The sequence below is a fragment of the Diabrotica undecimpunctata genome, chromosome 2 (genome assembly GCF_040954645.1).
Source record: "Diabrotica undecimpunctata isolate CICGRU chromosome 2, icDiaUnde3, whole genome shotgun sequence".
NCBI classification, from domain to species: Eukaryota; Metazoa; Arthropoda; class Insecta; order Coleoptera; family Chrysomelidae; genus Diabrotica; species Diabrotica undecimpunctata.
Genome location: NC_092804.1, coordinates 47,292,948 through 47,310,653, shown reverse-complemented (window position 1 = coordinate 47,310,653; position 17,706 = coordinate 47,292,948). Strand labels below are relative to the sequence as shown.

The 17,706-nt window shown below is 33.3% G+C and overlaps 1 protein-coding gene across 1 annotated transcript in view; it reads right to left on the bottom strand.

Moving 5' to 3' along the window:
• Cad96Cb (protocadherin Fat 4-like Cad96Ca) overlaps window positions 1-17,706 on the bottom strand; it is an 89,706-nt gene that overhangs the window by 26,781 nt on the left and 45,219 nt on the right. Inside the window, exons 3-6 of the mRNA XM_072521326.1 lie at window positions 10,227-10,499; window positions 8,277-8,685; window positions 2,955-3,237; window positions 1,010-1,273 (exon numbers count right to left, since the gene is read on the bottom strand). Coding sequence (XP_072377427.1) covers window positions 1,010-1,273; window positions 2,955-3,237; window positions 8,277-8,685; window positions 10,227-10,499 — 1,229 coding nt within the window. The remainder of the gene's footprint in view (window positions 1-1,009; window positions 1,274-2,954; window positions 3,238-8,276; window positions 8,686-10,226; window positions 10,500-17,706) is intronic.

Here is a 17,706-nt window from a genome sequence, read left to right as displayed (position 1 = left end):
ATCTGGATTCTTACTATGTTCACACCGTCATTCTCTTCTCTCTCATTACGTGTTCCTAGTCCATATTTGCCTACTAGTTCTCCATTTCTTCCTTTCCCTACCTTCGCGTTGAAGTCGCCCAAAATAATAACTTCCTCTGTTTGGGTTTTTTCAGTATTTTGTCTAATCCATTGAAAAAGCAGATTTATTAGTAAGAGTTCAAGTTTCGATACGATAAGTAAATACCAGAAACACACATTGTAAAAAATCCTTTCTTTTCAGAGATATCGGCATTTTGCCGGTTTGGTTTATTCGACCTATTCTTCATTCATTCACTAAATATTTATAAGATATTACGTGTTCGATTTCTATACCGTTTATGGATATTTTGCTACCAGAGAGTAAGTTTGTCATACACTGGATCTTTACCTCGGTTGACGGAGAGTTTAGTGTAGGTACTTAATAGCGATATCGTCAGAGAAGTGTAAGTGGATTAATTTTTCACCATCGATGTTGATTCCCTTAGTCTCTGACTTAAGTTTCTTAAACATATATTACAGCAGCATTATATCGTATCTATTTCCTATCAAATGAATAATTTACACAATAAATGTATTGCTATCTGGGATGAATATATAAATAATCGATTAAAAATAAAACTGTTTCTAGATGGAGTTGGTCTAAGTTAATCTCTATAAAGATGGGAATAGAGAAAAGCTGTTATGACCGATGAAAGGGAAAGCTGTTGTTACATATTTTGTGTTAATAAATTACCTGTATTATTACAATTATAAATACAATAAGATATTCTAAAAAGTACCAAGTAGATAAGTAAGAAGATATATAAAGTATCCAAAGGAAATTAATTAAATAGAAAGAAAAAAAAGAGAAAGGAATAACCACATTAGTAGAAATACAGGAGATAGACTATTTTTGCTAATGGCCAACCGAGAAAGAGTTGGTGTAATATTACAGAGGATCAATATTTTTCAATCATACTGTTGTTTAAAATATTATAGTAATATATTACCGTAATGCCATCTGTAGCGAAAACTTTAAAATAGTACCCAGACTTATCTTCATAATCCAGTTTTTTCTTCAATGATATTTCTCCTTTTGTGTTGAGACTAAACGTTTTTAAAATGTTTTGATCTGAAACGAAATATCTCAATGATTCACCGGGTCTATTATTAGAGACAGTTCCAAGGACTGATCCTATGGGTAGAGACTCCGATGCCTTGATATAAAAAGTGCTGTGAAGGAATTTGATTCCCTTCGCTATGTGTCTGGATACCTGAAAAATTACTATATATTAGATTAACATATATTTATTAAATAGGTATTTTTTAAAAATTATTTGAAAGGTCACGTAAATGGGTATGTACTTCTTGCGTTTTATTATATTTTAGGAGTAAATTGAAAATAAAATTTGTAGTCAAAAAAGATTAGTGCATATTCCATCCATCATCTAAAATCGTCCAAGCTACTCAAGAAATATGGAGCTCTGTATTTTAAGCTATTATTAAACTTTTAAATTTGTTGTAAGTAATTTATTGAACAGTTTGCAACTAGAAATTTCTGTTCTGCAAATTGCCATTTTAAATTTCTATATTTTTAGTTAAAAATGAATTTATAAATGTATTGACAGTTCCTAAAGATTGGTATTTCCAAAAAACATGTGGGTTAATTCTGAAGATAAATATTCATTTTTTATTCTCACTACAAATTCTGGAGTCGAATAAATGTGATTAGTACTATATGATTCTACTCATTTAACATTAATATACAAAAACTTCTTTAAAAATTGATATTAGGTTAGGCTACTGTATGTTTTATCCATAGACATATAGTGCTGCAATCTAAACCCGTTTCCCCAGTCCGACAGAGAAAAAAGATGCGAGCAGTCCTTGTATCTCTTTCTTATGGCCGGGATTTATCGACCACGTGATTCATTACCAAACAATCGCCAGTGGAAAGTTCATGTAGTCTATGGTTTTATCGTTTTTTTTACAACATCCTATCGAAAGTTTTGGCATGACTCTGCGGTATTTGCACTTTGTCAATCGCTTTTCTGAATAACGTTGTTGTTAAACTGGTGTCAAGTTCTATGGCAAGATATTTTGCGACCACCGGGACCACTTTTATGATCAATCTTACTTTCCATAATAAGCTAAGGCACTTGACATTTGGTGTATATTCCAAATATTTCAATTTTATTTTTTTGATCTATTACGGATTAGAACTTCTGTGTTTGGGTCAGTATACTGAAGATATAACATCTAAGAATACGAGTTATTAAGGGAATGTTGATATCGATGCTAGATAGTGCAGTCTTCATTCTTATAAAAGCCGCTTGAGCTTTTTCTATTTGTGACCTTAGCTCCTTTGTGTATTGTCCAATTTATAGTAAGTGTGAAGCTCAAATATTTATACTGCTGAAGGCAATCTATGGGTTTTCCGGTACATTGTAGAACACCAAACACGTTCCTTTGCTTGCTTATCATTAACTATCCACTTGATGTTGATGTTCAACTTAAGTTCAATTTCTTTAGTCTTCGCAGTTCAAAAATGTTTGCAAGTAATTCAGTGTGTTTATTAAATGTACAGTAAGTATCATCTGTGCATCTAATATCATTTATAACTGTACATTACATTTAAGATTAATACCTTATTGTATTTCATAAAATGCTTGTTGGAAGATTTCTTCAGAGTATGAAGTTGGAAAAGAATGGTGACAGCATGCAGTGTTATTGAATTCCCCGTATGAATAATATCTTTTCTGATATTTGTCTGCCTATTACTTCTGCTCTCTGATTCGAGGAAAAAATTATTATTATTCTTATGTTTTGTTCATCAAAATGTTTTTTTAGTATAAAAATAATTAAGAAAAAAATTTCCTTGTCGGATAAAATCGAAAATGTTTCGTAACATAAAATACGCCAACACATTTACAAATATTAGAATATCATACTTACTGTAATAGTTGCTAGAGCATAGCGATCGGGATTATCTTGCTGAGTAGCTCTTATAACTAGAGTCACAGGATATGGAATATCATTTTCTGCGAGATCTTTAGCTAAACTAATTTTTCCTGCTAGCCTATTCAGTTTAAAAAATGTATATTCTACCCCAACTTCGTTGAAAGTGTAATAAACCGGCGAGTTTATACCTAAATCCTGATCATACGCCCGGATTTCTCTTGGTTTAATTATGAGGATTGAACCTTTTTTTGGCGGTTCTGGCAGAATAGCTGTGTACCTAAAACAAAAAATCGTTTGTTCTGAAAATAATAGCAAATAAAAAAAAAATACGTGTGACACAGATGACGTAGTTCTGATAACGATCTACACAGAATATTTCAATATTAGAACAGAAACTAAAGCTTGAACTAAACAAAATAAGATACTTACTAAGAAACAAATACAATGTGGATCCCAAGAAGAATAACAGGGGAAACATTAATAGTCGGACAATGGGTAATGAGATCAGAAATACGTAGCTATATAATAAACTCAAATATTGAGTTATTACGAAAAATAATTCAAACTAACTCTTACACATAGGTACAGTTAATGAAAAATCTTATTTTTATCATATTTTCAGATTCTCAAATAAGACAGATTCTCTATACATATATACACATTAGGTTTTTGGTAAATATTTATATTCAATACAAGATTTATAACTATTATCCATAAATAGAAAAAAATTTAATGAAAACCATATTTTATTAAAGTATTTTATTACATAAGTAACGTATGGTCCTAAAGTTTTGGGAAAAATTTCACCTGGTCTGATTGAGAAGCAAAATGCATTTAACAAAGAAGGCCATGGAATTGAAATGTCATTAGTTATTGACATTTAATAAACAAAGCAGAATATTTTGGTTTATGCTCTGCAAAATGTCTTTTAAAATTGATATTTGTCGAGGTGTTTATAATATGGTTGGGCGAATGTCGAAACGAGATATTGTTAATATTTATCGAGATCAAAACATAAGCAAATCGACAATTTATCGCACAATCAGAGAATGTGAAGAAGGGATACCATGTGTTAACTTGCGTAAAAGTGGCCGACCGCGGATTTTTAACCATATAAGAGAGGCAAGACTGATTGAAGCAGCTAAGAACAAAATTGGGGTCTCACAGCGAAAACTGGCCAGAAGATTTCATGTTGGAAAGACTACAGTATACAGGACCCTATCGAGTAACAATATTATCTACTGGAAAAGAAGGAAATCTCCAAAATACACAGATGATCAATTAGAGAGAATTCCGAGATGTTGCCGCGCGTTAAGGCGAGTGCATTTCGTCAACAAGTCGAAACTTTACTTTACCTTTGTACCGAAAGCAGACAATCCCCCCAACCTACCCCAGGCTCGTGCAATTGAAGAGTTCTGGGCAATATTAAGTCGGAAAGTCTATAATAACGGATGGGAAGTACAAAATCAGGAACAGTTAAGACGCCGCATATATACAAAAATTAGAGAAATTGACGCCGAGGTCGTCCAAAGGATGATGCAACGTATCAGGGGAATTATTAGGCAAATCGAAAATAATGGTCCCTTGTCTGTCATTTGAATTTTGATTTATAATAAGGATAGTTAAGTTAAATTGTTGAATAATTTAATAAAAATATAAGATTATTGTGGTCAGAGTTATATGCTTTTGAAAATTTTCCCAAAACTTTAGGACCATACGTTATTGATCAAATTTTTACGTCTTTAGTGGTGGTGCTACCGACGTATGTTCAGGGTCTCATATATACACCAGACAAGTAACATTACTATTCTCCAGAGGCTAAGAAAATATAAAGAAATTATTGACACCTTAAAGAACAGAAAATTGGGGGAAAGTTACTTCGGCCACATCATGCATAATAATAAATACCGACTTTTACAGTTGATTCTACAAGATTGAGGGTAAGAGAGGCCCTGGACGTAGACGTATATCCTGGCTGGCCAATCTTAGGAGATGGACTGGTCTAACGTCAAACGATCTATTTCGAGCTGCTATGAATAGATAACAATACATAAAAAGGGAGACCAACAAATCTGTTAAAATTATAGAGGAATAACGCTACTAAATACAACATATAAAATATTGACATCAATAATAAAAAAGAGGTTATCAAAGATCACAAAGAAGACAGTAGGACAGTACCAATGTGGATTCACAGAAGGAAGATCTACAATAGATGCAATAACACAATAAAACAAATAATGGAAAAAGCAAAAGAGTATAAATTAGAATTGGAAATGTAGACACATAGACATAGACTTCAAACAGGCATTTGATTCAATTAAAAGGAACGGATTAATGATAGCACTTAAAAAATTAAAAATTCCACATAAACTCAGAAAATTAATAGAAATGACAATGAGAACTACAAAAATAAGCATAAAGACACAAAGAGGAGAGACAGAGGAATTCGGTATAAATAAAGGGATGAAACAAGGAGATGCCTTATCAACAACGCTATTTAATCTAGCATTAGAATATGTACTACGAAATATAAATAAAGAAAATCTCAGAACAAGAGGTGGTCAAATAATTGCTTATGCAGACGATATTGCTATTATTGCAAAGAACAGAAAAATAATGAAAGAAATGCTAGAAGAAATAAGAGAGAAAGAGGAGGTAATGGGGCTTAGATTAAATCAAGAAAAGACAAAAATATTAAGATTAGGGAAAAAAACCAATGAAAGAAAAAATCAAAATAGGAAGTTCTGAGTTTGAAGAAGTAGAATACTTAGGAGTTACAATAAGCAAATCTGGAGAAAGAAAATCCGAAATAAAAGAAAAAATATTAGCAGCGAATAAAGCTTATTTTGAAAACAAAAGATTACTTAAAAGCAAAACACTGACTAAGAAAACTAAGATGAACATTTATAACACCATAATTAGGCCAATATTCTTATATGCAGGAGAAACAATGACGATGGTTAAAAAAGATGAACAAGACTTAAGAATAGTAGAGAGAAAGATTATGAGAACCATATCAGGACCAATCAGAACAGAGCAAATGAATATAGAAGCAGAACAAATGCAGAAATTAAGGAAGAACTTAAGGAAGACATCGTAACTAAAATAAAGCAATGCAGAGTTAGATGGTTAGGTCACATTTAACTAACAGGAGATGAGGCAGTGACATACGCAATGATAGAATGGAATCCAGGAGGAAAAAAGAGAAGGGGAAGACCAAGATCAAAGTGGCTGCAAAAAGTTGAAGAAGACCTCTAAGGGGCAGGAGTCAGAGAATAGGGAGGAAAAACTAGAGACAGGAAAAAATGAAGAGATATTGTCAAGAAGATAAGATAAACAAAAGAGACTCATCCACTCAATAAATAGGATCTAGAAAGCATTCGTGGTTTAACCCCACGTTGGGGTGTATAGCCATTATATATATATATATATATATATATATATATATATATATATATATATATATATCTATACCTATATGAACAGAATAAGATGGGTCAATGTGGTCGCCAACATCTCTAGAAGATAGGCACATTTAGAAGATAAAATTTATTCTTTTCTCTAAGAATGACTTCTTTGATGAAATTTGGTTTTTTTGATTACAGCTAAAAACATTTCTTATTTTCCACACTAATAATTTTCTTTTGAAGTCTTCGGATGTGGATATGCCAAAGAATGCAAAAGTTCTCATTTGTAGAACGCAAAACGTAGAAATAAGTATTATAAATTATGAAAATGAAGAATTTCTAACGATTACTAAAAAAATGTAATATAGGTTTTACATTTTAGGAAACATTTACCAGGGATAGGATATCCTACCTTACTATCCTTATGGAGAGAAACATTAAGAGAAAAAGAGGTTGGTAAAAAGAAAACACTAGAGACTTAAAAATAGTTTTAATAACATTTTAAACAAAAAATCACTCAATCAATTCTTAATGACTGATGTGTCCACATGTATTCCCAGTGAGTCTTGATAAGATGTACAAATAGCCACTTACATATTAAAGAAGTTTAAAAATCTGTGTTTTACATTTTCGATGATTAAATATTTAACTGAAACATTCTGAACTCTTCACTCACAAAAGTGCAACCGCTAGTGTGTCTGACCAGAGTAGCAACAGCCAATAGAGCCTATTTCAGCCCTTTCACAAAATATTGCCAAATATAAGGATGGACTGTTTTCAGTGGCCCATTCAGTGTACATATATCATTGTACATATATCATTGTTCTAATGCCGTTCACTGATTATTCTAACAAAAATGTTCCTCTTATACATGTTTTATATAAAGTCGCAACAATCCAAAGTAAAATCGATCAATGCTGTTTTCACCGATTTTCTTTGCCGATAAAGGGTCTTCTTTTCTTCAGCTAGCACTCTAATCTGAAGCATCCCGCCTGTGACGTATATAGCATCCTTAGATTAGATATACTGATGCAACCTTCCTACCTGATTGTTGGGTTCCGAAAGTGTCAGCCCAAATCGATATTCCGTATTAATACTGACGTGACTACTGACGGCAATAACGTTCTCCTGCTTTGTTTTGGACCACCTACATTCGGCGTTAGCCATGACAAGGCTGCCATTTCTACTGACGCTACTTGCTGCTTGAAGTTGAGTCTCGCAAGTGCTGATTGAGACTTGAAATGGAGTGGGGGCAAAATGGTGTGGGCGCAAAATGGTGTGGGTGCAAAATGGTGTGGGCGCAAAATGGGGGGGCGCGAAATGATTTGGACGCGTAATGGTGTGGAAGCAAAATGGTGTGAGCGCAAAATGGTGTGGGCGTAAAGTGGTGTGTGCGCAAAATGGTGTGGACGCAAAATGGTGTGGGCGCGAAATAGTGTAAGCGCGAAATGGTGTGGGCGCGAAATGGTGTAGACACGAAATGGTGCGGGCGCAAAATGGTGTGGGCGTAAAATGGTGTGGGCGCAAAATGGTGTGGGCGCGAAATGTTGTGTGTGTGTGTGTGTGTGTGTGTTGTGTTGTCTTGTTATTGATGCATAATGAATTACTTGTACTATTCAAAAGTATATTTTTACAAAAAGTAGTTCTGCCCGTTAAAGGGTTAAATCAAACTTTTGAATATTTTAAAATATTAACAATCTTATTCATATTACATCTTTCTTAGAATAAATTCTACATTAGATATGAATATAATATGAATATGATAATTTAAGAGAAAAAAGAAGAGGAACTACGAGAAGAAAAAAATAATGGCACAAAGACTCTGGCATTAAAATGCAAAAAAGCAATTTTGTGAATAGTTTAACCTATTTAAGAATTTTAATTAGACAATTAAAAAAAAACAAACCTGTCATCTTGAAATTTGGGGTTTTGATCGTCAGCATCTACCACGTTCACCGTAAGCACTGTGTCCGTTTTTTTCGGCGGCTCCCCATGATCTTGTGCCCGAATGTGTACGTCGAAAGTTTTTAAACTCTCGTAATCTAAAGGTTTCTTTAAGACTAATGTTCCTTCAAGTTCATTTTCGAATTCGAAAAAGTCCGAATTTTGCCCGGGCAGAACGGAGTACTTAACACTAGAAAATATACCCTGTTGGTCATTGTCTACCGCGTGAACACCTTGAAGCACTCTTGTACCGACTACAGTCACTTCCGAGATGTTGAGGATATATGGGGCGTTTATAAAAATCGGGGCGTTGTCATTTACGTCTGTCACCCTCACATTTATTGGGATAACGAAGCCTGGATCCAATGTCCCTAAAAAAATTAAGTAATAAAGATTAATATTAATAACAATAAGAAACTACTCGTACTAATTCCAAAAGTTGCAATATATGTTTATTTACAGGAATAAATAAAATGACATATTCCTTATTCATAGTGATTCAGTAGCTTGAAAGCCGTTTATTATTATTTAAACCATGTGTGGCCTAATTAGGTGGTTAAACCTAACTAACGGAGCGCTTTTTAAAATCAGCTAACGTTGTGATTGTTAAAACAAATATATCGTGGAAGAAATTGTCATGATATTTGAACCATATGTACTGAGATACTTTCTTATATGAGATATGATACTAATTACGCACATTGAAATGTTCTTTTGGTGGTTTCTGTACATTAAAAGAAAAAAATGTGTGCTTATGCTCCGCGGGTCATAAATAGACACCTAGTGTGCCGCATGTGACCCGCAGGCCGCGTGTTAGCCACCCTTGCTTTAAACAGTTTCAGAGGTGAATTCCAGCAAGTTTTTAAAAAATACACAAATACCCAATTTGATTAATAAAATGATTCACCTCTTTACGTGAAACCAGAGGTAATTTAAGCACTTGAAGCGGTTGTTAATTATGTTACTATTATTTATTTCGTCTATTTTATATTGAACAGAAATGACAGATAAAAATATAAAAAACATAAAATTGAGTAAAAGTAAGAATGTAAAACATATTGCTATAGGCTATTGATACTTACTTTTTAAAGGAACTACAACGTTAAGGGGTTTTATTGTTTCATTTAATCAATGGACCGCCAAATAAGAAAAAACCGCTACCATTTATAGAAGTGCGTTTTTGAGAAAGGGGTGAATCAGTCCGTATGCATTACGGAGTATTTGGATGAATTCTATGCACTTTTCATACATATATATCTACAGAAAAGTTATTTAAAATTAAATTTCCCATTGAAATTTCACCTTTTAAAGTAAAAAATAATTTTTTTTGACAAAAATATATTCAAAAAACAAGCAAAGAAAACATAAACAAACGCGTTTTTTCTCATTTGCCCCATAACTTTTTTTCATTACTAAATAAAAAGGAAAGCTTATTTTCTGTAATTCGGTACTAAAAATAGTCTACCGTAAAATATGCTAGGACTAACATAAGGGTAACCAAGATATGGTTCGTCAAAATGTGATGCTTGCAACGATTTTTACGGATATTTTTTGAATTAGGAAACATCTATTACGAAAAAATTGATTTTACGCGCATCGAATTAAACTGACATTCAAAATCACCGGTCACTATTTATTTTTTAAGCAAAGAATACCTTACAAACTTTATTTCTTTCCGAAAGAAAAAAAATTAAATTTTTCAGTAGAAGAAATATTAATAAGTTACTGGTTATTATTTGTCTAAAAAATCAGTATTTTATTGTGCATTAAAATAAAAAATAGTTCACATCATTACATACCCAATTATTATAAGTCTAGTTTATCCCTTAGCTTGTCATTCTTATTCAAATTATTTAGAAATGTTACAAATATATAACAATATGCTCTTATTTCACAATATTTATCAACTTACCGACTCTTTCACATATCAAATTTACAAACACAGACGAGGGACCCTTAACACCTTCTTTATCCAGTTGCTTCCGTAGTGTTAGGTTTTTTGTTCCTGGAGTTACTATGACTGGACTATCTTTTTCCTTCAGACGAAGCGCTATAGAACCGCCAACTCTTGGATCACCGTGGACATGTATTTGTCCGATGATAGATCCAACTGGAAGATCTTCGGCAACGAAGAAATTCTCTGAAGAAGCTCCGTTTTCCAGGAAGCACCGATTGTCCGTGAGAGCTAAAAATATATTTTTTGATCATTTTTAGGTATATTTTAATCAGTAATTGTTCTTTTGCATAAAAAAGGTTCCATTACAGAATGCAACAACTATAGACTAATTTTATTGATAACACATACAAGTAAAATCCCTCGACAGGTAACAGATTTACCTTACCCATTAGCAGTTAAACAAGCCGTAAAGGGATATATATATATATATATATATATATATATATATATATATATATATATATATATATCTTCATCATCATCATCATCTTGTGCGATGACTACTTGATCGTCATGATAAAGACGGATGATGGATTCATCGGATGCTGAAGAAGATCTCAGCTTTATGCTCAGAAAACTAGAAGAAGAATATAAAAACAACGGAATGGAAATAAACTTAGAGAAAACCGAATACCTAACAACAGAAAACAAGGATATGAGAAACTTAGAGATAGACGAGGGAAGACAAATAAATGGAACAGATAAATTCAAGTATTTAGGAACCATAATATCGAACCAGGGAACAACAGAAGAAGATATAAACAACAGACTGAGACAAACAAGAAACTGTATAAGACAACTAAACTCAGTGTTGTGGGATAAGAACATTACGATAAAGACAAAAAGAGAATATATAACACCCTGGCAAGAAGTATCCTGACATATGGGTCCGAAAACTGGACAATAAACAAGAGAAATAGAGGTAGAATAAGAGCAGTAGAAATGGAGTTCCTGAGGAGAAGCTGTAGACTTACAAAAAGAGACAGAATTGAAAACGCAGAGATTAAGCGGAGAATGGGAGTGCAATCAGACATAATCGACTATATAGAGGAGAAGAGACTATCCTGGTACGGCCACGTCAGAAGAGCGGACAGAGGACGCTGGATAAACAAAATCACAGAATGGAGCCCGATTGGAAGAAGAAAGAGAGGAAGACCTCGAAGGTCATTCAGAGATAAAATCGACGAGGCTATGGAGAAAAGAACCCTGCGAGATGGAGACTGGAATGACAGGGAAAATTGGAGAAAACGGTTGAGTGAAGGAAGACAGTGAAAACTGTGGAAATCCTTAGTAGTAGTATATATATATATATATATATATATATATATATATATATATATATATATATATATATATATATATATATATATATGAAATGTAATTTGTAAAAATGAAATGAAATATTAACCCTTTCAGTTCCACTTATATTAAAAAAAAAGAACCCTCGTAGCATATTTGTCTTGTTTCCTCTCCTCCTATTGTTTTTTTCATGAGATATATTCCAGAAGCAGTAATGCAGCAGATGGTGAACATGACTAATTTATAGATAACTCAAAAGAATATACCACGAATGTGTTCAACCACATTGGAAGAAATAAAAAAGTTTATTGGTGTACATATCGCAATTGGCAATTTGCAGTTTCCGAGAGTTCGGATGTATTGGAGTCTCCTCTATGGAATTTCGCTAATAGAAGATTCCATTAGCCTACACTGTTTTTTCAAGCTGAGACAAGCATTACTTTTAGTAGATATTGCTAGCCATCCACAGACTAACACAGACCGAATTTGGAGAGTCCGGGACCTATATAATTTTATTAGAAGATCTCTGTGTTGATGAACAAATAGTTCCATTTAAAGGCCAACTGAACATCAAACAGTACATCAAAAGTAAGCCGAAAAAGTGGGGAATCAAAATTTATGTTTTGGCAGGACAAAGTGGTATAATGTATGGCTTTTTAATATATCAAGGTAGCATTACTGAAATAAAGTCGGTCTACAAACATTTTGGCAATGCCGCCGGGGTTGTCATGCAATTAACAGAAAGAATAAGTAAAGAAAATCATGGTCTTTACTTCGACAACTATTTCGGAAATTACCACCTCTTCCATTTTTTGTTGGCAAAATCAAGTTTTGCAGTGGGTACGATAAGAGCTCGTGGCTCTTCTTCTATTGCACTTAGTAAAGACGGAATTGTAATAACCAAATGGTATGATAACAAATCGGTTATCACATCGTCCAATTTCCTTGGAATCGGAAAAGAGGAATGTTGTACTAGATGGGACAAAAAAACCAATAGTTACCTCCAAGACCAGAAGCAATAAAAGTGTATAATGAAAATATGGGAGGGGTGGATAAGGTTGACTTTTTATTAAGCATTTATCGTTCATTCATCAGGTCTAGAAAATGGACTATTAGGATGATATTTCACGCAATTGATCTGGCTTTGGTAAATTCATGGCTAGAATACAAACACCAAGCTCTTCCATTAGAAATCAACAAAAACAACATAATTGATCTTCTGGCATTTCGAGAAAGTCTAGCAGAGCATCTAATACTATTTGAAAATCTTCTAAAAGAGGAAGGCCAAGTGACAGATTCGCTAGTTTAAGAAAAAAAAGGGTGAAGCAAGACCTTTTGCAGAAATGAGATATGACGGCTACAATCATGCTCCCAATGTAGACGAAAAAAAAAAGATGCAAATTAAAGTGGTGCAAAAATAAGACTAATATATTTTGTTCCAAATGTGAAGTTCATCTGTGTCTGATAAAGGAAAGGTACTGTTTCTCAAAATTTCATTAAAAATAATGTTTATTATTTTTATGTGAATAAATATTTCTAGCATAAATAAAGTTTTGTATTAGATTAGTAAGACTATTATAGTCAAAATTAATTATTGTATTACAAAATATTTTTTAAACCATTAATCAACTACAGATAAAAGCGTTCTTTTATATTATCTTTGTATGTATAACTACGTAAGAATGCAATGCAGCATACAATGCAAATTATCTGAATTATCACATCACGAAACAAATGAAACAAATTTAATTAAATTTTTTCTCTTAAATGCACTTACGTTTTAAATTGCATGAATTTTTGTACTTTCTCTGTAATAGTTATGATAACTATAATTGCTTGTTTGTGATTTATAAATTAGAGAGAAATTCGTAATAATATAGCATTGTATTGAATATTCGTGCAAGAAAATACACATAGCAATAAATATTTACGTGTTAACACGAAAAAATTGTGAAATTTGAAGAATACTTTTGATGCTTATTGTACTAAAATAAACAATATTTTAAGATAATAGATAAAGTTTATATGATGTTTATATGATGAAGATAATAGATAAAGTTTATATGATGTTTCCAGTCGATCAGATAGCCAAGCGGGCTGGGCGCCTGGCTTCTCCTTCGCTTCACTGCGAGAGATGTCAGTTCAATCCCCAGCTTGGTGTACAGAAAAACAAAAAGGCTAACGCAGCTGTTTAAAATTCTAAAATGAATCTGCGGCTTAGTCTAGAATATGCTGGTATCTGATCGGCCTATGGTGGAGCAGTACGGCAAGAGATAAGGGCTTGCGGCTTGGTGATACTCCTCCATAGATCCCTACCGGAAGGGCGTGTGCCGCCTAAATACCGGGTATATATATATATATATATATATATATATATATATATATATATGATGTTTCCGCTTTTACTGGGCCATTTTATCTCATTACGTTGTTCTCCAATCCAAAAAAATAACAATTTTAGCTGGATGACATCATACTGTTTCAATTATAGTTTTCCTCTGGGATCCATATATATATATATATATATATATATATATATATATATATATATATATATATATCTGGTCCAACAACGAACCATCCGGATGAGCAGATTAAAAAAATTCTATGATAATGTCTCAACGGCATGATGATATGCTGCTAAGGCAGGATGAACAGAAAACAGCACTAGGTAAATTTGGATTCAAAGGCAGAAACGAGCGTGGACAAACACTACTAGAATTTCTATTACAACAAAATCTATACAAGAAGTATAGTTTTTTCTCTAAAAAAGACTACAGAAGATGGTTGTGGAAAAGCCCAGACGGCAAGATCAGAAACGAGATAGACTACGTAATCTGATAAGGAGTACCCATAATAAATAGAGAATAACTACTACACATAGTTAAAGACTTATATCAAGAACTATACACAAGTCAAAGAGAAGACCAAACGAACTTGGAAGCTGCCGCATCAAGCATAATTATCAGCGAGGGTTCAGAGATCAGACTAACGAAATCCAATGAAAAAGATGAAAAACAACAAAGCACCAGGAGAAGATGGAGTAATAGAAGCTATAAAGATGGGCGGACGTGCCCTTCTGAACCAAATATTTGTTTATCCTTTGTCTAACAGATTGTTGCATACCAGAAACATGGAACAATGCAGTAACAATTTTACTACACCAGAAAGGAGACAAGGCGCACCTAGAAAACTATAGATCAATCAGTCTATTGAAGAGACTAGACCAAGACTAGAAAAAAAGTTGGATTTCTAAACGCCCCGAGAACAAGCTGGCTTCCGCCCAAAATTCGAAACAAATGATCAGCTACAAACAGTAAAAACCTTAATAGAAAAATCGATAGAATATAACAGATCACTGGTACTTATCTTCGTAGTCTTTCACAACGCCTTTGATACTGTGGAATTAGACAGCATTATAACTGCTCTGAACAATAGTAGAATAGACTAACGGGTTACAAAGTTAGTGCAAACATTGTACCAAAACGCCACTATGCGTGTAAACTACATGATACCACCAGAGAAATTCATATAAAGCGAGGTTTAAGACAGGGCGACACTCTCACCTAAATTATTTATAACGGTCCTCGAATACGCCTTCAAAATGCTAAAGTGGGAAAATAGAGGAATGAAAATAGACGGGGAAATGCTCAATCATCTGCGTTTTGCCGACGATATAGTACTTATTACCGAAGGTCTGAGTGAAGCACAGCAAATGCTACAAGAATTAGAAAACGTATCTTCAACAATAGGTCCAAAAAAGAACATCAGTAAGACCAAATTTATGACAAATTTGGTTCCCAGCGAACACCTAACCATCCAAAATAAAGTGGTAGAATTGACAGAAAAGTACATATATCTCGGTCATGAAATCAGAATAAGCAAGGATAATCAGACCTGTGAATTTCAACGACGAATAACACTTGCTTTGGCGGGGTATGGTTCACTAAGAGACATCTTTAAGAGCAACATCCCGATAGCTATAAAACGGAAGACATTTGACCAATGCGTTCTTCCTATTATGACATACGGAGCAGAAACTCTCACTCTAACAAAAACAACACCACTAAAAATGCGAGTGACACAGAGACACATAAAAAGATCGATTCTCGGCATGACAAAAAGAGACAAAATAAGGAACCAAGACCCAAGGAAAAGAACAAGTATCACTGATGTCGTCGAACGTATAGCCAAGCTGAAATGGAATTGGCAGGTCACGTAGCGAGACTAAAAGACTAAAAGTTAAACCAGAAAATAATTGATTGGCGCCCACGAGAAGACAAACGCAGCAAAGGACGATCACCAACACGCTGGATGGAGGCATTAAACGAATATCCAAGAAATGGCAACAAGACGCACAGAACCGTGAAGAGTGGCGAATAAATGTGAGAGACCTATGTCCAGCAGTGGACAGAAGAAGTTACATGATGATGATGATAATGATATATATATATATATATATATATATATACATATATATATATATATATATATATATATATATATATATATATATATATATATACAGTGAACGGTTATGGAATATTTTATCATTATTTCGAGAACCGTCGAGTTTTGAGGGAAATCCCGAAATAGGTCGATTTTTGTTATAAAATATTCATATTATAGCGTACATGGAGTAGGGATGATGTCACCGGTGTAGGTGTAGTGACGTAATCGTTAATTTTTTTAAACAGAAATCGGTATATTGCGTCAACTCATTCAAACGAGAATTTAATTTTCTATTTAAGGACATTACATTTTTAACTAAAATATTTTTTAAAGGTACAAAAACAATTTGTTTTAATTTAAATTCAACTAAATTACAAATGATTTAATTAATAATGTACTTTAAAGCAACCAAATTATGCATATTTATTTTAAATTAAATATTCGAAATGCCATCCATCGGTTTCTTGACAATCCGCGAATCTACGGACACATTCATCAATTACATTGCGGATGACTTCTGGAGTAATCATACTCATTTCATGCCTAATTCTATCTTTCAAGTCCTGTAAGTTTCGGGATCTATTCACATAAACTTTTGATTTTATATAACCCTACAGGAAAAAGTCTAGAGCTGTTAGATCTGGCGACCTTGCTGGCCACTCTATAAAACCTCCTCTTCCGATGCACCTCCTGGGAAAGCAATGATTTAAAAATTGACGTACTTCACGTGCGTAATGCGAAGGGGCTCCACCTTGTTGAAACCAGATATTTTCACTAGGTAAATTTGGATTATTGGCATTTTTATATATGTTAACAAGGACAGGTATAAGTTGATTTCTCAAAAAAGTTAAATAACGTTCTCCTGTTAGATTTTCTTCAAAGAAAAAGGACTTTCTGAGGATATTGCGTGTGTGACTCAGTCAATGTGTGCTTTCTTGACTCCAATATCTGCAATTTTGACGATTCACGGTACCATGTATAAAAAATGTGGCTTCATCGGAAAAAAGGATTTGATTGATGAAATGTGAAATGACGAAATTGTCGTTTAATTCCTGATGTAGTTGAATTTTGTAGGGATGGTATTTTTCTTTTTTTAAAATACGTAATACCGATCGTTGGGAAACTACAGCATATTCACCCATTTGTGTTGAACTACTGTGAGTATTGTCATGTACATTTAATAAAATATCAATTTTCACATTGTCTTTAATTTTAGGACGCCCAGCGTTTGGAATATGTTTAACGTGCCCAGTTTCTCCAAATTTTCGGACTATTTTACTTACTGTTGATTGGCTGATGGGTCTGTCTGAATATTTTGCGTTGAATAAATTGCATACCTGGTTCTGTGTCCTTTTTTATATCCGCATCCGGTAAGAATTGATATTTCTATACGTTGTGTTTCATTTAGGTGAGCCATAATTTAGTATTCAAAAGTAAAAATTACAATTGACAATTCACAAAATCAAAACATTTACGTCAATAAATATTACAGTAACTATGCCACTATCACTTGCTGGAATTAACATTTGACAAAAAGTTTCAGTGTTTATGAGATAACTTTTTGTGTCCATTATTATTTTTACTTATTTTTGCTTTTTTAAGTATTTACTTCAGAAAGCCATGGCAGGAACCGATGGATGGCATTTCGAACATTTAGTTTAAAATAATTGTATAATTTGGTTAC